Source organism: Gopherus flavomarginatus, chromosome 3 (assembly GCF_025201925.1).
Source record: "Gopherus flavomarginatus isolate rGopFla2 chromosome 3, rGopFla2.mat.asm, whole genome shotgun sequence".
Taxonomy (NCBI): domain Eukaryota; kingdom Metazoa; phylum Chordata; order Testudines; family Testudinidae; genus Gopherus; species Gopherus flavomarginatus.
In genome coordinates, this window is record NC_066619.1 from 31,576,443 (window position 1) to 31,603,674 (window position 27,232).

The following is a 27,232-nucleotide window of genomic DNA, read 5'->3' on the forward strand; positions in this document are numbered from 1 at the left end:
CTAAAAAGTCAGTGTTTCTTATTCCTGCATTCTTTATTACTTTATCACACAAATGGGGGGACACTGCCACGGTAGCCGAGCAGGGTTGGGGGAGGAGGGAAGCAACGGGTGGGTTTGTTGCAGGGGCACCCCCTAGAATGGCATGCAGCTCATCACTTCTGCAGGATCTCTGGGGCTCTGACCCAGAGCGGCTCTGCTCTCTGGCTTTCTAGTAGACTTGCCCCATATTCTAGGCAGGACTGACTCTATTTTTAGACAAAACATAAAGAAGGGAACGACCTGGGGAGTCATTCCCATTTTTGTCCATGTGCCCCCGGTCGACCTCAATGAGGCCAGCCAGGAGCACTCATGACAGCAGCAGATGGTACAAAATGATTGATAACAGTCATCACCACTTTCCAATTGCAAACAGTACAAAATGATTGATAACTGTCATCTCATCACCGATTTACAATGGCAGACTGTGCAACAGGGATGGTAACCATCTCTGCTACCTTGCAAAGGCAAATGAATGCTGCTGTGTAGCACTGCAGTACCGCCTCTGTCAGCGGCATCCAGTACACATACAGTGACAATGACAAAAGGCAAAACAGGCTCCATGGTTGCCATGCTATGGCATCTGCCAGGGGAATCCAGGGAAAAGGGGCACAAAATGATTGTCTGCCATTGCTTTCATGGAGGAAGGATTGAGTGATGACATTTATCCAGAATCACCCGCAACACTGTTTTTGCCCCATCATGCATTGGGATCTCAACCCAGAATTCCAATGGGTGGGGGAGACTGCGGGAACTATGGGATAGCTACGGGATAGCTACCCACAGTGCAACGCTCCAGAAATTGACACTAGCCTTGGTACATGGACACACACCACCGAATTAATGTGCTTAGTGTGGCCGCGTGCACTCGACTTCATACAATCTGTTTTACAAAACTGGTTTATGTAAAATCGGAATAATCCCATAGTGTAGACATACCCTGTGACTAAAGCATATAGAAGTATAGGGAAGGGGAACAGAAAGAAGCTGTGCTCATGGCGTATTTCCTAAAGCATCTACATTTATGTTTTTATAGAAATGTTTTATAATGATTACAGAGAGGCCCAACCCACAGAATTAAGATCTAGTCTTGAAACATCCCAAGTTTAGGTCTTTAAGATACAATCATTTCTGATGTTTAGCACACCTTGTCTGTCATGAATGTAACACTGTTGTACTGTATAATAAGATTTGGGCTGTTTGTTATAAAGATAGGACCCATTTGCATCTGTAGCTATACTGTTTGATCACTGGCTATTATATTTTTAATGTTTGTAGTTGTGTCCAGCTACTACAAGAAGCTGATCCTATAATCAATAAATCAATGTATTGCACTAATTTTGACTAAGGGGAGTGCATGTATTGTTAGTTTGTGCTATGCAATGCAATTGAATGATCCATACAGTGCATTGAATGAATGAGTAAAGCTGTGAAGCAGAAGCAGTTACGGAGGTTACCAAGTTTTATTTGATACTTGAGGGCAATTTCCCTCACTTTCAAAGATCTTTGTTTTCCTTTCCCCAACATCATTTTAATATACCTAAAATACTTGTATGAAAACATAAATCATACCATGAAAAAAAAATCAGCCATATGGTTATATACAAAAAGAAAATCTTGGCTCATGATTGCCTAAAAATGGTCATTTGATGAGGCAGTAAATCCCTTATTGTTTACTTCCTCGGAAGTCAATGATATTGAAGTCTGGAGTTAAATGAAATTGCATTGAAAGCTATTATTCATCTCTTGTGACCTCTAACTTCATCTCATCTTTAGAATGATCTGAAAAGAAATAAACCTCCTGGCAGTTTGTGTACTTAGATGGGAATCTTGATTAACTGTTTGAAGGACTGAAATAATAAATATATATTATGTAATAAAACAGTATATTGAAGTCTTCACTTCGGTCTCTCGCTATATTATACACACAAAAACTATGTTAAAAGAACATTATTAAGGTTGCAAAGTCAAGCACTCAAAAGTTAGGAAATGCCCAAATTAAGATTGCCTAAGCAACCTTAATTCTACCCCCTTGTGCACATGTATTAGGACACAGTCTCTTAATTACATCATCCATACAATTTTTTTCCCAAAGGATCCTGCCTCAGTCAGTGCAGAGGAGGATCCGCTCTGGGGATGAAGCTTGGTTATATAGTGAAGGAGATTGGTATTTGTAAGCCCACTAGTTCATTTGTTGCAGAACCTGGAAGGTTGTAGTGAATGAGGCACGGCATTGCAGGAAGAGAAAGGATGGTCTCCCAGCCAACTAGTTCCCAGTCCCAATTTCCTTGTTCAGCTTCTCATCCAATCCGTTTCTTCCATACACGTTCACTCACTCTGAGTCCCTCCCATTTCCCTTCCAGTCTCTGCTCAGCCTGCCCAAGTCTCCCCCTATCTGCTCCCAGACCCCCGTCTCCTTGCTCAATCAGTTCTAGTCTCCTCTGTCTTCTGGTTCCCAGTTTCAATCTCTCCTTCAGTGGCCTCCAGTCAGCCTCTTCCACCCCCACTTCCTTGTCCAAATTTATGCTGGCCCTCCTCCCCAGGTCTGGCTCTTCTGCTCTCTGCATTTGAATTAGACAGCTACCTGCTCCATGCTGCTTGGACCCAGAGGGAGAAAGGGGGTGTCACTGAAAGCATAGAAAAGGAAAGGTTCCTTGTACTCAGTTCTGGAATCCATTCCTGGCACTTCCAGCAGAATTGCAGTTAAAGTCTCCCCTCCTTAGGGCCTTAAACTTCTATTTCCTATTAAACTGATCCGCTTCCCATACATTAGAAGACTAGCATATACTACTTCATTACTCACTACAAATAGATATTATAGTTGATACATGTGTAGTTAAAATAGCTGAATATACAAACCAGTAAAGCTTACACAATAAAGATATTTCGTAACACTAGACAGATCATTTATAAAAAAGATTCTTCTACTCCACCATTATACTAACCTGTCAGAAACTTTGCAGAACTCTGACATAACTTAGTGTACTGAAGGACTGTGCTTCTTTTGAAAACTTTACTACACAATCACAACAGTGTACAGAATATTTCCATTAAAGACAAAAACAATGGGACAATGATAGTGAGTGATACGGGTTCTGTGGCAGTGGGGAACAGGCTTTACTCTTCATTTTCACACAGTATTTCCAAGTTTGTTTGTTTGTTTTTTCTAGAAATGAATAGATTGTTGTAAATGCAGATATTAAATTTTTGAGTTCTGGCTATGTTGCACTGAAAAAAATTCAACCTTAACCCTTCTAGCAAAGATTTTTGATTGTGAATGCTCTACATAGTTGATAACTTCTAGGGCAGTGTGTTTAAACCAAGGTGTTCTCTTTCAGTTTGTGTATTTCATCTCACTAGTATTCATAATACTGAAGTTGTGCCATCAGCTACAGGTAGGAGGACATAGCAATAGTGCATATTGTCACAGATTCTGGGGGAAGGGAACAATCCAATTCCCTATTGTGCGTGGAAGGACCAGAGACTACATAAATACTGGCTATCACTGGGTGGCATGCACAGAAGCTGCAGTGAAACAATTTCAGCCACATTACTCTAAGAAATTGTACACGTCCTTTGTGGGTTTGTGACTTCACACGTTCAGGGTGAGGGTGATGTCTAATTAGCACAGTAGCTCACATACTTTTAATTTATAAAAACAGTTATGTTAGCAGTATCTGAGTGACTGTGCTAATGTAACCCATATCTTCTTGGTGTGGCACTGTCCCCCTCTAGTGGGACCTAGTCCAGCTAGAGATGAAGAAGTCTGCCAGAGTCTTGGCTAAGCAATATTAATCTGTTAGCTCAGGTAGTAGCACTAAGTTTCAGAGGTCCCAAGTTTGATCCCAGCCAACATTAACTGGGGTCTGTTGGTGTTCCCCTAACTCCTGTGTTGAGACTCAGATCATTCTGAGTGTATATCAAAATGTTTCCAGAATCTTTCTCAAAACCTCAGCCTTGTCTATACTCAAAAATTGCACCAGTTTAACTAAAATAATTTTTCCATCAGTTTAGTTAAACCTGTCCAAACCCCAGTGTGGACACACTTAAACTGGTTTACATCTGACTTATAATGATTTAGCTCAATTCAGTTAGTATGAAACTGACTATACCAGTACCTGTGTTAATCCTTTGAGCATGTCCAGTGTACACTAAACGTTTCCAGAAGCCTTAGTAGACTCAGACTGAGCTGAGTATTTGTGCAGTTAAAAAAGTGACATGCCTTATCTGAAACAATCTTGCCTCATGACTGCATATGAAATATTCCATGCCCTGCGCTTTCTATAAGGAGGAAGGGTAGTGTAGATACCAGTCTAATAGGTGATACTAGTGGCAGAATGTCTGTGCCTAATTGGGTAAAGAATGTCAGTGAAGCCAAATGGCAAAAATTAAGATGTTTGTACACTAATACGAGGCGCCTAGGTAACAAAATGGAGGAACTAGAGCTACTGGTGTAGGAAGTGAACCAGATATAATAGAGATAATAGAAACATGGTGGAATAGTAGTCATGACTGGAGTACAGGTATTGAAGGCTATGTGCTGTTTAGGAAAGACAGAAAAAAAGGCAAAGGTGGTGGAGTAGCATTGTATATCAGTGATGAGGTAGACTGTAAAGAAATAAGAAGGGATGGAATGGATAAGACAGAGTCTGTCTAGGCAAAAATCACATTGGGAAAGAGCTACTAGAGTCTCCCCTGAGTTAGTGCTTGAGGTGTGCTACAGACCTCCAGGATCTGATTTGGATACAGATAGAGACATCTATAATGTTTTTAATGAAGTAAACACTAATGGGAAATGTGTGATCATGGGAGACTTTAACTTCCCAGATATAGACTGGAGGAGAAGTGCTAGTAATAATATTAGGGCTCAGATTTTTCTGGATGCGATAGCTGATGGATTCCTTCACCAAGTAGTTGAAGAACCAACAAGAGGGGATGCCATTTTAGATTTGGTTTTGGTGAGTAGGGAGGACCTCATAAAAGAAATGCTGGTGGGGGACAACCTTGGTTTGAGTGATCATGAGCTAATTCAGTTCAAACTAGATGGAAGGATAAACAAAAATTGATCTGGGATTGGGTTTTTTATTTTGGGCTAATTTTAAAGAATTAAGGAAATTAGTTAGGGAAGTGGATTGGACTGAAGAACTTGTGGATCTAAAGGCAGGAGGAGGCCTGGAATTACTTCAAGTCAAAGTTACAGAAACTATCAGAAGCCTGCATCCCAAGAAAGAGGAAAAAAATTCATAGGCAGGAGTTATAGACCAAGCTGGATGAGCAAGCATCTCAGAGACGTGATTAAGAAAAAGCAGAAAGCTTACAAGGAGTGGAAGATGGGAAGGATTAGCAAGAAAAGCTACGTTATTGAGGTCAGAACATGTAGGGATAAAGTGAGAAAGGCCAAAAGCCATGTAGAGCTGGACATTGTAAAGGGAATTAAAACCAATAGTAAAAGGTTCTATAGCCATATAAATAAGAAGAAAACAAAGAAAGAAGAAATGGGACCGTTAAACACTGAGGATGGAGTGGAGGTTAAGGATAATCTAGGCATGGCCCAATATCTATACAAATACTTTGCCTCAGTCTTTAATGAGGCTAATGAGGAGCTTAGGGATAATGGTAGGATGATAAATGGAAATGAGGACATGGAGGTAGATATTACCACATCCGAGGTAGAAGCCAAACTCAAATTCATGAGCCACCAATGTGATATGGCTGTGAAAAAAGCTAATGCGGTCTTGGGAATGCATCAGGCAAGATATTTCCAGTAGAGATAAGGAAATGTTAGTACCATTATACAAGGCACTGGTGAGACCTCATCTGGAATATTGTGTGCAGTTCTGGTCTCCCATGTTTAAGAAGGATGAATTCAAACTGGAACAGGTACAGAGAAGGGCTACTAAGATGGTCCGAGGAATGGATCTGTCTTATGAAAAACCTGTCTTATGAAAGGAGACTCAAAGAGCTTGGCTTGTTTAGCCTAATCAAAAGAAGGCTGAGGGGAGATATGATTGCTCTCTATAAATATATCAGAGGGATAAATACCAGGGAGAGAGAGGAATTATTTAAGCTTAGTACCAATGTGGACACAAGAACAAATGGATATAAGCTGGACACTAAGAAGTTTAGACTTGAAATTAGACAAAGGTTTCTAACCATTAGAGGAGTGAAGTTCTGGAACAGCCTTCCAAGGGGAGTAGTAGAGGCAAAAGACATATCTGACTTCAAGACTAAGCTTGATAAGTTTATGGAGGGGATGGTATGATGGGATAGCCTAATTTTGTCAATTAATTGATCTTTGATTATTAGTAGGTAAATATGCCCAATTGTCTGTGATGGGATGTTAGATGGGGTGGGATCTGAGTTACTACAGAGAATTCTTTCCTGGGTGTCTGGCTGGTAAGTCTCGCCTGCATGTTCAGGGTTTAACTGATCGCCATATTTGGGGTCGGGAAGGGATTTTCCTCCAGCGAAGATTGGCAGAGGCCCTGGAGCTTTTTCGCCTTCCTCTGCAGTGTGGGGCATGGGTAACTTTCTGGAGGATTCTCTGCACCATGAAGACTTTAAACCACAATTTGAGGACTTCAATAGCTTAGACGTAGGTTAGGGGTTTATTACAGGAGTGGGTGGGTGAGATTCTGTGGCCTGCATTGTACCTTCTGACCTTAAAGTCTATGAGTCTATACATCCCTTGTCTTCCACACATGCAGACTATGCAAAGTTTGTGGGAGTGGGTGGGGGTTCTACCCTGTCTTCTTGAGACCATTTGATCATTCCATGGAAACATCCCTCTGAGCCCACAGTGGGATGATGAGTTACCTTGTCCTTTGAAGCTTTCCCTCCTTCTTGCTTTTAATTTTGTTTCCTACATGTCCTCTGTCACAGAGCCTTTCAGATAAAGTCCTATTTCATCAGCACTGTAGATGTCAGCAGGGAAAACTTTTCAAGAATGTGAGGAAGTTTTTCGTACTGTCACTGCTAAGCTGCTCGTGTGTCTGCCCACTGCTTTTTGTCATGCTCTTCTTTGAAAGTGACATTGAAGCGTTTCTTCCATCTGGTAAAGCAACTGTCATTTGCCTTAAAATAGTTTAATCCAAGTGAAGCAGCAAGCTGAAGGGCTTTTTCCTTGATTGTGGGTCCAGCAAGCAGTGCTCCCTGTGCCCTCTTCTCCTTGAACCATATAAAGACAGCTGGTCAACATCAGGGGCTTTTCCTTAACACCCACTCTTACGGCAGTTATTCAACTGTCCGTCATAGTATTTAGCCAAAAGTTATCCTTCTGCTTCCATATTCTGCATGCAACTGACCTGTGCAATTCCCACTTGACTGCAACTTGGTTTTGAATAGCCCTTGGAGTTGGACAGTCTTGGATAATCTGTACTTTTTCTTTCAGTTAGAGCAGGGGTAGGCAACCTATGGCACGCTAGCTGATTTTCAGTGGCACTCACACTGCCTGGGTCCTGGCCACTGGTCCGGGAGGCTCTGCATTTTAATTTAATTTTAAATGAAGCTTCTTAAACATTTTAAAAACCTTATTTACTTAACAATAACAGTAGTTTAATTATATATTATAGACTTATAGAAAGAGACCTTCTAAAAATGTTAAAATGTATTACTGGCACATGAAACCTTAAATTAGAGTGAATAAATGAAGACTCAGCACACCACTTCTGAAAGGTTGCTGATCCCTGAGTTAGAGACTTCTTGGCATTTTGTCTGTTTTTGCCACACAAAAAAATGATGCAAGTAAGTGGAGTATGTGGCGTCACAATGTCACAAATGTTGCTCTTATGTGGTGGCTATGTTGCTGAGTGGACACTTCACATTAGGGAAAGTGTTCCCAGAGAAAATGTTGCTGGTAAGCAGCAGTTGCTCTTACAAATTGTTGCTGCGAACAAGGATCTACTGTACAAGCATCAAGAGAAACACCATGTGGAAAGTTAGAAAGAAATTAAACAGCTTTTTGTTTCAGCATATTTTAATTTTTGAAGCTTGCCCCAGTGTGTGAAAATTCCTCTTTAATCACAGAAGATACACAATACTGACAGGTTATTTAGAGCTAAACATGTAAGGAGATAGGCTAAAGAATTATTAGCCTAACTATAAAATAAGGTAATGCTTTACTACTACTTACTATGAATCTATCAAGCAATAATTGGATGCACGTGTTAGTAGCAGTAAAAAGGTATTATCCAGTTCTCCACCTTACATGGGAATATAGTTTAAGTGTTTTCTTTGATTTACTGTTCTAATTAGAACAGAATGTTCAAAGAAAGAACAAAAGTGACCTGATTTAAAAGCAAAGAGTGCCCCTAAAGCTATTGTTTTGCATGTGACCTGGCTCACATTTAAATTAACTGAAACTCACATTTGTGTAAAACTGTACCCTCTCAAAGGATTAATTCAGTTTTAATAATCCATTCAAAGATGAAAGTGTACACACTTTTTTCCTTGAAGATTTTGATGTTTATAGACAGAGACGGCTTTCCAAGAAACAGGTTGATTTCTTCTTAAAGCTTTGGATGGCATTTTTTATGTCTGATTTCTTCTTTATTCGATATTGTAAAGCCTTTTTGTTCATTACAATGAGTTGGCACTAGCAACAAAGGCAACTAGTACTGTGAGAAAATGATTTTCCCAGTCCACAAAACCAAGTAATAAAAACCACTGATTCAACAGAAAAAATAAAGCATCTAAATAATAAGAAGCCATAGACATTAAAATACTGGAGAGCTTTTTTCACTAAATAAATCTTTGGGGTAAGAGAAGGATAATCTCTATGTTAGCCATGCATGGTCTGACTTGCAATAATAGTGCATATGCCAACATAGAAATTAAAGTATATTGGTATAGAGTCCATTTGTAAATCCTTCCTTCATTATATAACGAAGTTGTGTTTCATATCCTGGAGTGAGTGATGCGAAATTTTCATTTAATTCCAACAAGATAATATCCACTATTAATGTTGACAAATTTTGGAATTATACACTATAAGGAACATTTGTACTATTCTAAAGGCAAACGAGATCATTAAAGTCTTCAAAAATAAGATTTAAAAAAAATACCCTGCAACAATACACTTTAACACTCCACTTCTTACTGCAGCTGCACAGAATAGTTATGACATTAGATTTGCGTGTGAACTGTAATCTTAATTCAATACTTTTTTTGAGTAATTAAAGACTGAGTCAAGCTTAGGAGAAAAATGGATAGACTCTAGAACTACTCCCATAGTGGCTGCTCAATCACTCTGCTGACTTTATTGACACCATTTCCACCTCCTCAGCTGGAAAACGTTTGAGAAAAAACACAATATTGTGGTTCAGAAAGGATTTTTTTTTCCATTAGCACTCACATGAAGGAGGTTCTACCTTGTTTGTGTTTAACATTCATGAATCTTCAATGTGATAAAAATAATTGGGAACCACCCAAGACACAAAGAGTGGAAAGACATTGCTTGCAAATATAAGCTTTCCTTCAACAGGTAAGGCTCTGTAGACGAGCGAAAACTTTAGTCCTACAGGACCTGATCCAACTCCCACTGAAATCAGTGGCAAGACTCCCACCGACTTCAATGTGAACTGGGTTGGGCACATAAAATTGGAGACTTAAGAAGGGCTTCTGAAAACATTTTAAAATGCCCTCTTTCAAGACAGAGGCTCTTACACTATAATGGAACATGCTTGAGAAGTTTCATACTGCCTTGAGCCACATATTACGGTCCTTACCAAGTTAAGACTGAAATAGCAGTGTGGAATATGTAAGCTTACTTGTCCTTGGTCTCATATTCTTCTTACGTTGTCAGGGTGATCCACACCTAATGCTGTCTCAGTCTTCTTTTGCAAGGGGTTATAAATCAGATTTATTAAGACAAAAAGAAAAAAAAAGACTCCTTACAACTGTAAATCTTAAGAAATTTATGATAAGGCTACACTATCAGTGTGGAGGGTCCACATGGTGGTAATGCAGTCACGGTAACAGGAGAGTGTCATGTAGACATTAAATAATACAATTCCTTCCATATACATAAATCCCAAGTGTCTGTGCTTGTATGCTGATGGTTATAAATTATGTAACTGAACTCCAGGAACAACCTAGACTTAAATGAGATACCAGTTAAGTAATAAAAATATATAGATTTCCTTCCCAAGAAACAAAAGTATTTATTAGGAGGCAGTATATGATTTCCTGAGGTCAATTTTTGAAAATTGTTTTTTAACTGTCAACAACATGTAAAAAGTGACACCAGGGAAATACATGAGCCTGGAAAGCAGTCTTTAATTTAAAAAAAAAATATTGCTTAATATACTAAACCAACTCTGAAAGAATTAAAATGATCTCATACATTCTGTTCTAATAATATCCAGTATTAAGACAGCACAGTTTGCTCAATGTTCTAGTCTTTATTTAAAGATGTACATCTGATCTTATTGCAGCTATCTCACTGTTATTTACAATCAAATTAAATGGTTTTATTACACCTGGGAACAGTTAAACATTGTTTACAGCTGACAAGCCAATTACAAGAGACAATGAAATTAATAGATTTTTCTTATAGTCATGTATCCTTAATCGAATGTGCCACTGTTAACATAGGTGACATTGATGTAGATTTTCTTTGTGAATTATCTATCTGATACAAAGTTCACTGAAGTCAATGCAAAGACTGCAAGGGCCCACTGAAGTCAATAAGTAGGTATACTAGACGATACAATCTCATCTGCTATAAAATCAGTGTGATTCCATTGATTTAAATATAGCTGCATCAGTTCACACTAGCTCAGAACATACCCCTATGGTGCCAGCCTAATTTGAGTGTAAATTCCTTGTGGTAGTTGCTGTGCCACCTTCTATAGTATGTTTTGTACAGCACTGTGCACATACCACCTTACTGGAAGTGAAAGCCCATGGGAGTGAATGGGAAATCTTCCATTGATTTCAATGAGCTTTGGATCAGGCCCACAGATTTAATACAATAGAAAAAAAAATGAATCCAGTTCTGCAATCCCTATTCAGGCTGCAGAACTTAATAACTGTGCAGTTCATATTTTACCCTCTTCCCTTGTTACTGCTATGCCTATTAACATTCATATCTTGCATACTTCGAGGCCTTCAGACAAAGTTGACTATGTAGTCAATTTTTTATTGTTTTTGACAGTGTAATACTAAAAAGACTGAATGTACGTCTACCTTAGCCAACTCATCATAAGTTATATGGGCCAAAATTCACTCTCCATTAGACCCGTGCAATCCTACTAATTCCAGTAAGATGCAACTGGGCCATATGTCTACACACAGCAAGGCCTCTATCTTTACATATGCTAAAAGCGTAACACTCTTCTTAGCCATCTCAGATGTCAAGTTATAGGCAATACTTCTGTAATTACTCAGGGCTTTTGTTTCACACATGCTCACAGTCACTGGAGCGCACTACAGCTGTTTTATTCACTTCTAGAAATGGACTTATCAGGAGCTGTAGCAAGAGGACCTTGCAGCTGTAACACTGAGGTAAGAACTAGTGCCGAGTGGTAGAGTTTCAAGGGCAAAGCTCTAGATGTAAAGAATAATAAAACAAAACCTAAACTATACTATGTATATCTAGTGACAGATATACTCCAGCTATGATAAATTATGCAAGCTCCCCCAGACTTCTTACAGAATAGTCATAATTCACCCGTTCTGTTATCCTGGAGGTATGCAAAGGCTGAGGTAACAGTTCTGGTGTAATCAAGTTGGAAAACATCTGCCAAAGTAAACTTTTATTTAGTGCATACTATATAATATTTATAGAGCAAAGCAATGAATGCTTCTTGAGCCATTTTAGGAACTGGAAACTAAATTGTACTTTCTGAAGGTTTATCCTGACTTTCTCAACTGTTCCTTTTACTTCATAGCATTTCACTGGCAAGCAGCCATTAAAACTGTTGTCTAATTATGTAGCATATCAGAAGCTTGCAGCCCCATAGATAACATTTTTTGTAGTGTAACTGGATTTTAAACATTATCATCTCAGTGAAAGAAATTAATCCCCAAATTAAAATATTTAAAAAATAAAGCCATGGGTGTCAATAGTAATCATTATTTGTCTAGGGAAATGTGATTTTGGATGAGGAACTTATTTCAGAGGTTAAACACCCTAATATTTAACAGACTACAATTTGATGGGCTGGCTAGATGGCTTACCTCTTAGGTATGGCAGGAGTTTATTCACATGTAATTACACATTTAGACAATATCTTAATGATGATACAAAATACTGCCACTGACTCAATCCATCTGGAGATTATGGTGGTATTCTGATTACATAGCCACATGTTAAATTATGAACCTATGCTTTTCACTTACAATGTTTTGATATGGATGTTCTTGAAATACAAGGCAACATAGGTGGGGATCATTTAACACAGCTGTGCACTTTCATTAAGACATTTTAATTTGCATTGGTATGTAGTTAAAGAACAGTGTAGATGTTTGACTCTTTTTGATCTGATAGCAAGAACTTAAATACTTACTAAAATATTATATATCCAGATGGGTTTGCTTTTTAAAGGTATTCCAGTACTGTGCTTCATTTAAGCATTCTCAAGTTACTCATTTTGAAGAAACTGTGCCCTTCATTTACTTTATGTAAACTTTGCTGACAAGAAGCTGTAATTATTTTGTAGTTTCTGAATTAATGCTTGACTTACGTCACTTGATGATTACCTGTTTTGTTCATTCCCTCTGAAGCACCTGGCATTGGCCACTGTTGGAAGACAGGATACTGAGCTAGATGGACCATTGGTCTGACCCAGTATGGCCGTTCTGAAGTTCTTATGTGCATGGGGGGGAAACAGGTAAACAAATCTATGTTTTATTTAATTTTTGGCACTGCAGACAAACATTCTGCAAATCTGAAAATATCTATGACATGCCAACAAGAATATTAACTACCTTCTAATTTTATTATGTGTTGGGTGAAAAACAAAGTCCTAGGCATAATGCCAGATAGATTAAGGGGAGTTGCTCCTACTGTAGGACTGGGGCTCTGATCATGTGTATGTTTGTGTTTCCCTTTATTCTCTTTCCTCAGTTAGGGACTCATCCTGTAGGCACTTACACATGTAGGTAACTCCATTTAAATGAATAGCTGTACTGATTAAAATAGGACTACTCACCTGAGTAAAGTTACTTGCCTGCATTAATGTCTGCAGAATCAGACATTAATTCCCATTCCCTTCCTGAAGCAATATGTTCACACGAAACCGATTTACTTTACAAGTAGAGGGGTACACATTTAGAAACACATTTCTAAGAAGCTCAGTACTCTGCTCTATTAAGAAACATGGTACAACAATGGTAACAGCTAGAGGTACAGGCTAACCTACCAAAATGAAGTCTTCAGCGTATGATTGTATCTCATAAAACTATTTTCTATGAAAATTAAAAGACTACATGGGAAAACCAATCTGCTTTGACACCTAAAGCATTACAAACATAGGTCTAACACTGCAGAATTAACACCTGTGATAATATAAAATATGAAAATAAGTTGCTAGCTGTAGCAAGTGGAAGCAATGACACAAGAACTCAAATGAAAAAAAGGCATATTATGGAGGTGTAAAGAAAGAATACAAGTACTGGAGAATTAACTGTAATTTTTTTTAAACATACAACATGGCATCCTGCCAAACCACAGTCTGTACTTTACTTACTGTTTCAAGCAGCTCTCATTTATTTTTAGCAGGGCATATATCCCTAGGTATATCTGGATTTAAAAAAACAACTAAGCCTAACCAGCTGCTCTTCACCGGTAAGATCAAATAAAGTAGCTTTCTCAAACATTGGTATAGCACAGGCTACCTTTCCAACACAGGGATGTTGGCATTTAAAATTACACTACAATGTATTGTACAATGTTTTTACTACAATGTATTGTGATTTACTACAGTTCCCCACCCCCTCCACTTGAGATTATTCATTTTCTTGCCTGCACAAAAATTACATTTCTCAAGACTGACTACCAAAAATATATTACCAGAGATACAATATTACTAGAAGCTAATTAGTATTAGAGAAACGTTCACTCTACAGGGTAAACTACAGACACTGAAACAGCCTTGTGACTTTTACTTTGAAAATATTTCTTCTTTAAAAACGATGACAATGAAATGTGTGTGAGGTCCGTATGAGTACAGCCCCAGATGTTTACGATGCAATAGTCGTATAGCAGTGCTGCAATATGAGAGCTTTCTGAAGAACAGAGTACAACAGGACACCACAAAGCAGCACATATGCTATTGACAACGCAGACATGAGCATCATGTTACCAGAGAGAAGGCAAAATAAGGCAAAGACAAATAGCAGCAGTGGTGCCTTAAAAGTTAACTTCATGGGCTGCAATCGCTCAAAACCCAACAACATGCAGGGACAGAAATCAAAACCAGAAAAACACTTTTCACAGGATAGAGAGTGGAAGGATGAGGAGGGGGGGAAGAAGTAGATAAATCTTGTGGGGCTTAAAGGGAGGTGGGGAATCAATGTATTGTTTTAAACTAGAGTTCACATCAAACCATTCTAATGACAGGGGATAATTGTTTTCAGACTCTGTAGAAAATACCCTCCCTTCCCCCTTTACAAATCTTTCTAAGTTGCTTTTCTGCCAGCCCAGGAAACCAATTGTGTTCACTCAAACCATTTGCAAAACAAATTTCTGGAGAGAGATGAGATGTGCAGATAGGAGAAGGATGCAGCGAGCAGAGTCCAAAGAGACACCACCCCACCTCTCCCTGTCACCTTCCCAAGCAAGTGCTCTTGAGAACTAAAAGTTTGGATGGCAGGGTGGGGGTTGGCATGTGAGCAAACGAGATGCACTAGTAGTGGGGTGACTGTCCTAGTTGTGTGAGGCTTTTCTGGGGGGAGAGGTGGGATATTGATTGGGCTTCTTCTGGGCGCTCAGTTTTCAGGGGCTTCGGGGAGTCAGTACTTACTGTACGGGCAGTTCTCCTTCTTGGTCCCGCTGACCTTGCCGTTCTTCTCAATCTTGAGAAAGTACTTGTTGTAAGAGTAGAGCTTCCTCCAGCGCACATCTCCCTGGAGGTGATTGTAGCTCCGCACGTGCCTCCCCGCACCGGCAGGAGAGGAGAAGGATGAAGAGGAGGAGGAGGACGAAGAAGACGCGTTGGTGGCCACCGGAGACCGCATGTCCTGGCAGATGACAGACCCAGAAGACACCAAGAAGAGCAGCAGGAAGAGGCAGCAGCACCCGCAGCAAGGCAGGTGGGAAAAGGCTGAGGCACCATTTGTCAGTATCCATTTGCACATTGTACTGAAACACTGGGCGCTGGAAAATGTCTCATCAGAAGAAACATACTGGAAGGGTAAAACCTGGTAAAAGGCAAATGGAGAGCTGGTGGCTGCGGCTTCTGGTTAGAGCCCTCTGAGCTCTGATCTGGCCTGAAGCGAGGGCACCAACATCCATAACTCGGGACAAATCGCCTCAGAAGTTGCTGCCTTTTTAATCCTTCGAGTCCTCCCTCACAGAAGAAAGTTGGTGGGGTTTTTGTGTGGTGGTGGTGGTTAATCCTCTTTCCTTTTACTCTCACCCCCCCTCCCCAACCTGGTCTGAGGCTTCCCCGTGGTTATTTCGTTCTCTTCCTCCCTCCTTTCTTTACCATCTTAGATGCAGAAAGGTCTGAAAAATAGATGACAGCAGAGTGAACAACGATAGCAAAAATAAATAACGACTAGAACCCAAGGGGGTACTGGAAGGGGTTTCTTGCCCCAAGCCCACCCCCCCTACACACACACACACACACACACTTGATGACTTTTGCACCTTCTTCTGATTTCCCCACCCCCTTTCCTTGGCAAAGCGCAAGCCAGTTGTACAACTCGCCCCTTTTCACTGACAGCCCAGGAGGAGGCAGTTTCTTTGTTTTGCTTTGAATCCTCCAGAAAGTATCAAAAAAAAAAAAACAAAACAAAAAAAAAAACAAAAACAAAGAGAGAGAGAGAGAGAAAAAATCCCAACTTCTCTCCCCCGTCTGGTTGTAAACAGTTTGGAAGCTGTAGCCTCAGTGTATATCAGTGATTACAAGCAAGAGGTGGGATGTGCCTCTGGTGGTCAACCCTTGTTTGCAGGGGGTCAAGCAGCGGTGGGACATCTGAAACTCTTTTGCAGCTGGAGTGAGCAAATGCCTGCTGTGGAGGGAGCCTCCGGACGGAACTGCCCTTGCTTCCTCCCCGTCTGCAGCAGAAGTAGCAGCCTTCAGCTCTTTGCTAATTGCTCCTAAAGCGTTCTTCTCCTCCGAGTGCTGGCCACCAGCATGGCTTAGAGACTCATGCTTTACTAATTTCCCTGTCTTCCAGGCTGAACCAATCCCCTCTAGGGAACCCCCCTTCTTTCCTTTCTTCCTCTTTTTTATGCTTGTTTTCTGCGCAGGGTTTTATTTTATTTTTTTGGCAGTGAAGCGCTTGAGAGAACCACCTGGAGCTTGTTGCTGTACTTTCTTCCCCCACCCCCCTTCCTGGGCTAGACAAGGGATCGGGGGCGAGACTGGTTAGAAGAATATAGTGCAGACAAGCCCTGAAAAGTAAGATTATATGTTGGTCAAGGAGAGTAAAAGGGAAGAGACATAATTAGCTCCCTTTCCTTCCCCTCTGCCAGCTTCCATGGAGGTCTCTCCCCCTTTAATATACCATTGATTTCTCGCTTCCGTTGCTGAAATAAAAAGTTCACACTTTAGCCTGCTCTTCCTTTTAAGCCTCTCAAGATTTATCTCCCCTCACTCTCCTGGTCTCAAATGAAATCGGGGATCTAAATGACCTATAATTTCTAATTACTAACATGAGTCATTGACTGAATCAAGCGTCGGACTTCAAAGCAAAATGGGCTTTTATGGGGATTGCAAAGTTTTCCCCATAAAATCTGTCTGAATGGTTTTCTGTGGCTTTTTTTAACCAACAATTAACAGGCAACCCTGTGTGATGCACTAAGTTTTTATACCTTAATAAGAGACCAGGGAGTGTCCCTGCTCGTGATTAAGGACAGTGGTACACAAGATATTAAACTGTGCATGAGCATTCACTAATGTAAAATAATCCATATAAAATGCAAGATAACCAAACACGATTAAGTAAGAGAATAGATTACAGAGGGAAACTGACATTATGTGGAAACAAAATGAGTTATCCTGTGCATAAACATAGAACTTGTCTGAGGGAAATAATGCTGATCAATAGAATGCAGTGGAAAAACAGCCTCTGCCATTATATTGTGCATTTGGAATCAATCTTACTTTGAACAGCAGCAAATACATAAAAGACAAATAGGTAAAAAAATTAGATTGATTCATTAGGCTGGGCTCTTTAGTATAGTGTTAACTTCACAGTAAAAAATTAGAAATGATTTTCTCCAGTTTTGATGTTTATTCAGTTGCAAAAGAGTCAGCTCTTAAATTTATGTGCTTAGATTCTGCGGGTGACATTTAAACAACCTTAAAAATGGAACCATTTAATGCTGGAATCAATATGTTTTATGGTGTTGTTTATGTTACTTCAGAATATTTATTCTTCATATTTTCACTATGGTAAAGGCTTCAGAAAATTCTGGGGCTTAATTTGATTTAGGATTTATTTTTGTAGTTACTAATCTTAAAGAGAAAAGAAAAAGGAAAAGTTTATTTTATAATGAATGGCTGACAACTTTAATGTGGCCACAATGTTAATTTCAATTTTCTAGCTCATAGTTTTATACCTGGGTTACCCACAATGTCTGAATACGGTATAGGGTTTCTGAGGGATCTGTATTTCAGCCAAAAGTTCAGCTGATTCAAAAAATTTAAAATGACAAGTAATTAAAAATACATGTCTTTTAAATTGTACATTTGATGACACCATCAAATTATAGCCCTTTGTGATAACAAATGTCACAAAATGCAGCAATTTTTAAAAGAGTTTTTCTGCACTGGGAAGAGAATATATAACTAGAAGCTAAAAAGGCTTTATTTAAAATATTATTTAAAGCATCACAGCTGAATTTTCTGCTCACGTGAGAAGTTCTACTTAGACCTATTTATAACTTCTGCTTGATTTCATGACTCAAAAATAAAAATTGCAACTTTAGAAGTTTCATATTAAATCTGGTTCTGGCAGGTGCAATACTTAGTGCAGTACTTAAAACCACTACAACAGCTAGAGTCCTTTTCTATACTGTGCGATGACAGGGAAGGCATTTACAAAACAGAGCCCAAATGAAAAGCTGACATAGCTTTTTAGATTATATCTCATTCCTTTTTCTACTTTCTGTATAGCCTTTCTTTTATGGCACAGTTGAATCCCTAAATACCCCACTACTTTGTATTGTTAGGTCACCTCTTAGGTTAGCCTGAGAAAGCCTGAGAAAAGTTCCACAGGAAAGATGCACTATTTAACGGAATTCAATCTGTCCCAATAGATTTGAATCACTAACATAAATGTATGAATGTAGATTATATCTCTGTAATGAGGCCTGAATCATTCTCAGTTACTTCAAAGGACTGAAATTCAACCTTCCTTTTTAGCAGCAACAATCAGACCTTAATGGGTTCCTTTATTAATTGTTCCACTGCTAAGTTGAAAAGGAACTAACTTCAGTACAGGTCCTACACTAGAAGTGGTACCTACTACCTCTAAAACTGTTTCCTTTTTGCCTCCAAGCTCTTTATGATTTTCACATAGCATATTTAGTGGCATTCTCATAAACATTCAGTAACATTGACTCATCCACATTGAAACAAAGCAACCCCCCCCCTTTTAAAGAATATATGCAACGAATAGAAAACATTTTTCAGGGTGTTGTTTTGGCAGATCAACTTTCCTCAGAATGTTGGGGAAAATGAAGTACACATAGGAATTTTAATTGGAAATATTCATAACAATCTACTAGCTTCCGATGGTTGTATCAATTTCTTTTCTTTTGATCAGTAGAGATCTTTTTTTACAGTAAGAATTCCAAGTGTTCCTGTAGTTAGACAAAATTTTTATTCTTGATTTGCTGGAGTATCTCACGGGTGGACACACTAGGCTCTGCATACTTTTGATTTCCCTCAAACTATCATCTTTATTTGGTGTTGTATGTAACTTCTATGTCTTTAAGTTTGCAGTATTGGTGTCACCATCTTGGTCCGTGGATATGAGACAAGGTGAGTGAGGTAATATCTGTTATTGGATCAACTTCTGTTGGTGAAAGAGACAAGCTTCCAAGCTCCACAGAGCTCTTCTTCAGGTAACCCTGAAAGGTTGTTTAGGTAATAAACTTGTCTGAGGAAGAGCTCAGTGGATCCTGAAAACGTGTCTCTTTCACCAACAGAAGTTGATCCAATAACAGATATCACCTTACCCACCTCGTCTCTCTTATATCTTTAAGTGTTATTTTAGTCAGCTCACTCTGAAATACCACCAGCCTCCTGTACAGATTTTGGACTGCTGGATAGTCATCATGACCATTTGCTGCTGACAGTGTAATTAGAGATGTATATTCACCTTATTGGATCCAATCCTGCTCCCATTTTAGTCCATAGGAATTTTGCCAGCTACTGCAATGAAAGCAGATTTGGGCAGGTGACGTCATTCGTAGAGAGAGTGCTGCCTGAAATGATGCAAAGAATGCTATATGACAGTGATGATGCAAACAATGCAGTCTGTAGGCCAAATTCAGGCTGCAGAGTTCTGCAATGACCAATCCCACCTGTACAAAAGTGGTCTGACAGGTAGAATCCACAAGTCCCAGCATGCAAAACTCTGTGTTAATGTGAGGCAGGCCACTCAGACCGAGCACTGCTCGCTGAAACCTTTACACCGTATGCTTTACTCCCATAAATGAAGGCAGATGCATCTGTGGCATTTTATGCAAGTTATGGTTTATGACAAGTCACCATTATGGTTCTCCTGTAAGTAATCTGCAATATAACAAAAATTCTCTGTCCTTCTATAGTGCTCTTCCACATATCTCAAAGTGCTTTACAAGGGTGAGCAAACATTATTATTCCCATTTTCCATATAGTGTGAGGTACAGTAGAACCTCAGATTTACAGTCACCTTGGGAATGGAGGTTGTTTGTAACTCCATAACTGAACAAAATGTTATGGTTGTTCTTTCAAAAGTTTATAACTGAACATTGACTTAATTCAGCTTTGAAACTTTACTATGCAGAAGAAAAATGCTGCTTTTAACCCTCTTAATTTAAATGAAACAAACAGAAAGTTTCCTTACCTTGTCAAATTTTTGTTTTTAAAATTTCCCTGTATTTTTAGTAGTTTACATTTTAAATAGTACTGTACTGTATTTGCTTTTGTGTGTGTGTGTTACTTCCTGATTGCATACTTCCAGTTCCAAATGAGGTGTGTGGTTGACTGGTCAGTCCGTAACTCTGGTGTTCATAACTCTGGTATAAAGAAATTAAGTGACTTGCTCGACCTCCTGAGGTCCCTTCCAACCCTAATAATCTGTGATTCTAAGTTCACATGGGGTGAAACTCATTCCTAAGCATAAGACCAGCACAATGCACCCTTCAAGACCCACTTAATTGGGTTTTAAGTGATACATAGACCTTGGACACAGGCCCTCTGCACATGGATGAATTTAATCCACAGTGTGTAAGTGGCAGAGATGGGAAAAGAACCTAGATATTTTCATTTCTAGACCCATTCTCAGTCCAGTAGACTATAGTTGCTCAATACAGTATAAATTGCCTGTTGCAATATAGATGACTGCATGGGTATTACCTTTTGTAACACTTGAGCAACCCTTGAGTTGTTGCACACTCTTAGAATCTTCAACTGAGTAACTGACACAATTCCATGTATATGAGCAAGGACTATATTAAGAGTTTTAACAGAGTTCAACTTGTTTGCATTCATCTTTCAAAAAGAGCTTGAATTTCTAAGTCAGTCATAACCATGAAAACACATGCAAACAGCAAGTCTGAAATAAACAAAATTGAGTTAAGCCAGGCCTGCCCTAGATCCATACTGCAGTATTGTAATTAAAGCATAGAGCATTAAAGGGAGACTGTCAGCTTAAAAATCATGTATATTGCATAACTGTACTACTAGGAGCACCTTTGATGGATAAAACTGAAAGAATTTTAAAAATCCAAGATTCTGTTTGCAATTCACTCAGCAAGGACAATGAAAACAGATGACTCACTTTTCCTTTTATTTCTATTCAGCCCTCTGGACCATTGATGATCCTACTGGAGTCAATAGTAAAACTCCCAGTAGTGTCTGTGGGAGTAGGATTTGGCCAGTTGGCAATTTTGCTTTTCAGTTCTCATGCATTAGCACAGTGCTGCAATGTGGCAGTTGCAAACACAGCAAGGGGATGTTTAAATTCAAACAAAAAATATTTTACTGAAATGAAAAATAGCTTCCTTAAAACAGTTCTAGGACATTTAGATTTTGTAAAAGCTCTCTCCAATCCTCCAGTTCACTGACATTTTCAGCTAAAGTCCCTGATAGTGTTCTTAAGTATTTCAGGAACTGATAGCAGTCTCTGACTTTACATCATCATCCACCAATATTGTACCATCTTCAAAAACTGCAGGTTACTAGATCCACAGGTCTTCTGAATTTGCAGTGACAGATATCCAAAAGGGACATGGTTTGGACAGAAAGTTTAACAGATTTCTTTGCTGCTGTCTGAGATAGAACACTTTAAAATGGTCTATTCTCTCAATATGCACTCAAAACTGCCATTGATGACAGCTGTCTGCACATACTCAGAAGGGAATAGATCTCAAAAAGTGTGAATAAATAATTGATCTTTTGTTCTAGAGGGGAGCTGGGGAGAAGAGTGGAGAATAAGTCCTGGATTCTCCTATATTGTAATTATCTGGCTCATGTTAGTGTTTTATACGTGTTTTTAAAGAGACAAATGTAAAATATAGCACTTAAATTGGTGTGACTTAAGGGACAGAGCACTGGACTCAGACTCAAGATACCTGAGTTCTATTCCTGGCTGCTACTAGCCTGCTGGATGACCTTGGGCAGGTGACTTCACCTCTCTGTTCCTCAATTTTCCCATCTGTAAAATGGGGATAATGATTACTGACCTTCTTTGAAAGTGGTTTGAGATCTACTGATGAAAAGCTGAGAGCTAGGGATGATGATGATGACTGTTATTAAGGATGTTGGGCCAAATGCTGCTTATCTTACTCTTGAAGCCAGTGGTATATATGCAGCTAAAGCCACCTGAATTTGGCACATCTAGTAGATTTGTGAAATTCCCTCATGAACTTCTGGTGCAAAAATTAATGAATGGATTGTTGTTCTCCATAAAAACAGTTTTTCATATGTGGAAGACAAGATAGCATTAAACTCCATATTCTTTATTCCTTCCAGGCTCCAATAGTTAGAGAATGCAATAGAATAGATGTAAGGATCCAAAGGGAAGAACCTGCAACTGCTGGTCCCTCAGTAACAGCCTCTGTGTTGCCAGCCACAGCAGACCAGCAACTGACAGGCTGTGATCCTTGTGGAGCCAAATGCCACAGGATTTGTGACAGCTCATGGAGGGCCTGATTGGTAGTGCTTCCAGGGTCCCTAATTGGTCAAGGTGCACTACTTCTTGGTGTCCCCTCCAGACTTATCTGTGCAATTAGGTGGCTGCTATGACAGACTCTGCTCTTATGCCTGCACCTTGGCTTTGATTCCTGACTTCCAATTCCATCTCTGGCCCTACCCACTAGGCTTAACTGGTTGCATCCACTAGGCACAACTGCCACACTGTCTGTGACAATAGAATTGCTTAAACAACATGTGAGAAGTGTGCACATGACAGTATTTCATGACACACCTGTTAGTGAACATGAGGCATCGGCTGTCACACCATTTTTTAGCCTGTTGCTTTACTCATGCTACAAGCTCCATTATGTAATAATATATAATAATTACTGGACCTCTGTATTATGTCTGGTGTGTTTCTTTGTCACAAATGTATTGGCTAAGATGCTTGGACTCTGCACGTTAAGCAGATGATTTAGAAGATAGTTTATTCTTCATAAGATGCTAATTATGGTTAATTTCCCAGTCTATGTTTATGGTTATGTTATGTCTGGAAAAGAAAGTATGGTAAACTTTGTAAAATAATATATGTGTGCCACATAGAGATGATATCCATGTAATTTTTGTTTGATAAATAATGCTATTTTTTAAAAAGAAATGAGTAGGAAATTCATTCTACTGGGGTCCAGTGGAACAGACTGCAGGACAGCTCCCAAAACACTTAACTAGAGTCCCATAAATAGCCATGTATATGAGTTGAACACTGACCATGTTTGGTAATATTTGTCTGACTCTAGAAATGCATACTCACAGCCAGATCTGTATACTCCAGTCTGCAAAATCTACTTTAAAGGGCAGAATCTGCAGGGACTTCTACCATCCTCAGAGAGTATATTTTCTTTTCTCTCTGCATACAGAACTCCCTCAAATATAGGCCACTGAAGTCTTCCACTAAAATGAACAAATGGAAGCAAAATCAACAGATCCTGGACAGGATGGGCAGAAGAGGATAGTAATGACTCTGCAAGATGCTCCCTTCTGTCACCTAATCTCATCTAAGCCCATCCGCTCCAAGTCTGCAGAGCTTGGGATCCAAGGGTCTGGGCATACATGTTAGGGGTGAATGATGGCTGCACCTTGTGGCATATCTCACACACACACACTTACTTACTTACTTCCTGATGAGAATTAAAGCTGATCGTCTCAGATACTGAGCCTTTTGTGTGAATTCCCACTCTCCCTGGATATCTCAAGATCTATGGAATTTTCTCACAGATCTTGGGATACCCACTGGGTTGGTGGGTCTTACTCCAAACCATTCCTAGAAGCCAGACCCATCAAAAGGAACATTGTGCTGGAAATTTGGTGTCATGAAAACCCTGGAGTGTCCTGGTCCCTGTGCAAGTTTTTCCTTGCATAGGGATAATTCAGTCCTTCAGTACATAAAATCATATTCATTACTTTGAATCCAACATATAGTAAACTGGGCTAACTCCCTGCTACAGGATATAACTTAAGCAAGATTAAAAATAAAAGTAGACTGTGTCATGAATAAGAAAAATACCTGTAGTTTCACAAGCTTTTATACAAATAAAGCCCTGGTCCCTGAAGGGTGCTGACCATCTACAATTTCCTTTGAACGAAGTCCAGATTCTCTTACGCAGAGGGTACAGAGCTCAGCCAAAGATCAACATCTTGGCTAGGCTCTGTGCCTCCTGAGTGCTATCGGAATTCAGGGAAGGAGTCCCTTCTAACCAGTGCTTGTGGAGCTGTCTGAAATGGAGTTGCGAGGCGGAAACAGCAGCTGAACACACTCCGCTCACCACAGACAACTGGAGTAGCAAACTGGGCTCCCTCTTTGTTATTTCCAAACTGCAGGGGCAGCTCACACATTGACTGCCACAGAAAAGACAATGAGTAGTAGTCAATGGGACTACTCCTGAGAGTAAGCACTACTCAGTATGAGGAAGGGTTGCAGAACTGAGTCCTGTGTTGATTGAGAAATGTGTACAATAATAGGTAAGCAATGGGCAGCCCCAAGTTTAATGTGTATCTATATCCTGATCATACACCAGTGGTTGCAAGATCAGGCCCCAAAAGCGGTTCTCTGCTCTTTAAAGGACATAGAACATAGTGTGCTCTTGATACACTAGATTCTAATGGAGTGTGCATGTAAATGCTGAGCTGAAAACTCTCCCCCCACCCCCAAACTTCTGATCAAGTCTTTTAACAGGTGTAGAATACATATCTCACCTACTATAATCTGAAGGATACTGGCACCCCCGCACAGCATCAAGTTTTTGTGGTGTCTACTCAGACATGTTTTCTGGTTTGGGGTACTCTGTATATCTGAAGACAGCATCACACTCTTGAAGCTATTTAACTAAAAAAGGTCATGACTAAGGCCCTACTTAATTTGTGATATTGCAGAAATTGTAAATCCTACAATATTAGGCTTCCACTGCAATTTTGTCAGCTGGCTGATTGACAGCAGGAGTCCTGCCATACACTGTCAGCCTTGTGTGGCTGATGGGCGGGGTCCCGCAGTCAGCCCTGTGCATGATGGGGCTCCCACCGTCAGCCCTAGGTGGCTGGCATCTGGGGCTTCCGCTGTCAGCCCTACGCATTAATAATTGTAATACAGTTGCAGCAAAATGTCTGGTTATCAAAAAATGAGCAGACGTAACATAGTACATGAGTGTTTATATTGTTACAGCAAATTTTTCTTAAACAGATATTCTCTGGCTTTTCCAAATTACCACAATTAATAAAGGTCCATAAAGGGATAGCTCAGTGGTTTGAGCATTGGCCTGCTAAACCCAGGGTTATAAATTCAATCCTTAAGGGGGCCACTTAGGGATCTAGGGCAAAATCAGTACTTGGTCCTGCTAGTGAAGGCAGGGACTGGACTTGATGACCTTTCAGGGTCCCTTCCAGTTCTACAAGATAGGTATATCTCCATATATATTATTACTTTTCAGCGATTTTCCATGTTTTGTCTGCAACTCAGCCGCAATTATTTGACAATCACCCCACGATTCAAGTAGGGCCTTAGTCATGACTGAAATATGACCACTCAAATATATACACTCTTATTATTATTATTCAATACTTATATTTTGATAGTGTGCAGAGGCTCTGATAAGTCCCCTCTTGTGCGGTGTGCTGTACAGACACAGAGCTACTCATGGTCCCTGCCTCAAAGAGAGTCGATAGTTTAACTGTGACCTTTCCTTAAGATGTTTTTGTTCTTAAAGAAGGTATGTTCCAGTTGTGAGCTAGTTATGTCTCGTTAAATGTAAGTTAAAATGAAACCTCAGAAATTCAATTTAGTCATGATTTATGTTTATTAGCAAATTGTTTAGGTTTCTATTAAGATCAAAATACATAAGCAAAGGATAATGATACGGTATCCTCTTTCTAAGATTATTTAAAATGTATACAACATGTTAAAGATTTAGGAAACTCTCTGAAGTGAAGTCATCCATCCTGCTAGCCTTAGAGACATAATTTTTCTGTATAGTATATAGCTAACAACTGGCCACACAGATCCACATTACTAAAGTTTTTATCCACACTGCAAGTCACTGATGATAATTAGCTCTAAATGCAAAATTCCCTAAATTTGAAATTTGATGTAGCCTTCAATCAATTGCAAAAGAAGGCATTTGCATGCTAAAAATAACGTATGTTGCCTCTTGCATGTTAAAAATGGACATAAATGTCTTCCCTGGGTATTCACTAAATATTAGAAAATCACTGCAGGCATTTTTCCAACCTCCAGTATGCAGCTCAGGGGTGCATAGCCCTTAAAGCCAGCAGAGTATGCCAGCACCAGAGGTATTTCTGACCATAACAAGCACTTGAAGCCTATGCGTACAATGCAGGCTAATTCTGACCATTTTCCAGAAAACTGGAGGAACAGATTGCATCCAAACAGGCAGGCCGCAGGAGAAAAGAAAAAGAGAAATCTCAGTTTCTTTCTCCCTGCCTGCTCTTGTGAGCAGGGCCGGCTTTTGGCCTATTCCACCAATTCTCCCGAATCAGGCCCCGTGCCTAAGAGGGCCCCGCGCCCAGTGAGAATCCCTTCCCTGGCTAGAGGTGCCTTTTTAATTTTTACTCACCTGGCGGCACTCCGGGTTTTCAGCGGCACTTCAGCGGCGGGTCCTTCAGTGCTGCCGAAGACCTGGAGCAAGTGAAGGACCCGCCACCAAAGTGCCCCCGAAGACTCGGACCACCGCCCAGTGAGTACAAGCCCCACGTGTTTTTTTTACATGTGTTTTTTTTTAAGTCATCCCTGCTGGGGCCCCGTCGAAACTCTTCGAATTGGGCCCCGCACTTCCTAAAGCCAGCCCTGCTTGTGAGGCTGCCCAACCTCATTACATTTTAACCCTATTATTTTCATGATAAAGGGTTAATCCTGCCAACCCTAATTCTCCTGAGTTGTTTTCACACAGGTTTCAGAGTAGCAGCCATGTTACAACAACTCCCCCAGATAAGGGTTTGTAAGACTGGGCCCTTTCTATTTTATGCATCTGAATATTCAAAGATAATACGACTGTGACAGGGTGTGTTCCCTGCATTGGCTCTGAAAGGGTTAATGTGGGCCCCCTGACAGGCCAGTTAGGCTACCTTGCTGCACCTGGAGTGACAAGCAGGTTTAACTGAGGATGAAG

At 39.9% G+C, this 27,232-nt stretch overlaps 1 protein-coding gene across 1 annotated transcript in view; it reads right to left on the bottom strand.

Moving 5' to 3' along the window:
- Positions 1–16,017, bottom strand: part of FGF10 (fibroblast growth factor 10) — a 95,844-nt gene extending 79,827 nt beyond the window's left edge. The window contains exons 1-2 of the mRNA XM_050947163.1: positions 15,851–16,017; positions 15,003–15,706 (exon numbers count right to left, since the gene is read on the bottom strand). Of these exons, the coding sequence (XP_050803120.1) occupies positions 15,003–15,336 (334 nt within the window). The 5' untranslated portion in view covers positions 15,337–15,706; positions 15,851–16,017. The remainder of the gene's footprint in view (positions 1–15,002; positions 15,707–15,850) is intronic.
- Positions 16,018–27,232: the final 11,215 nt, after the last annotated feature.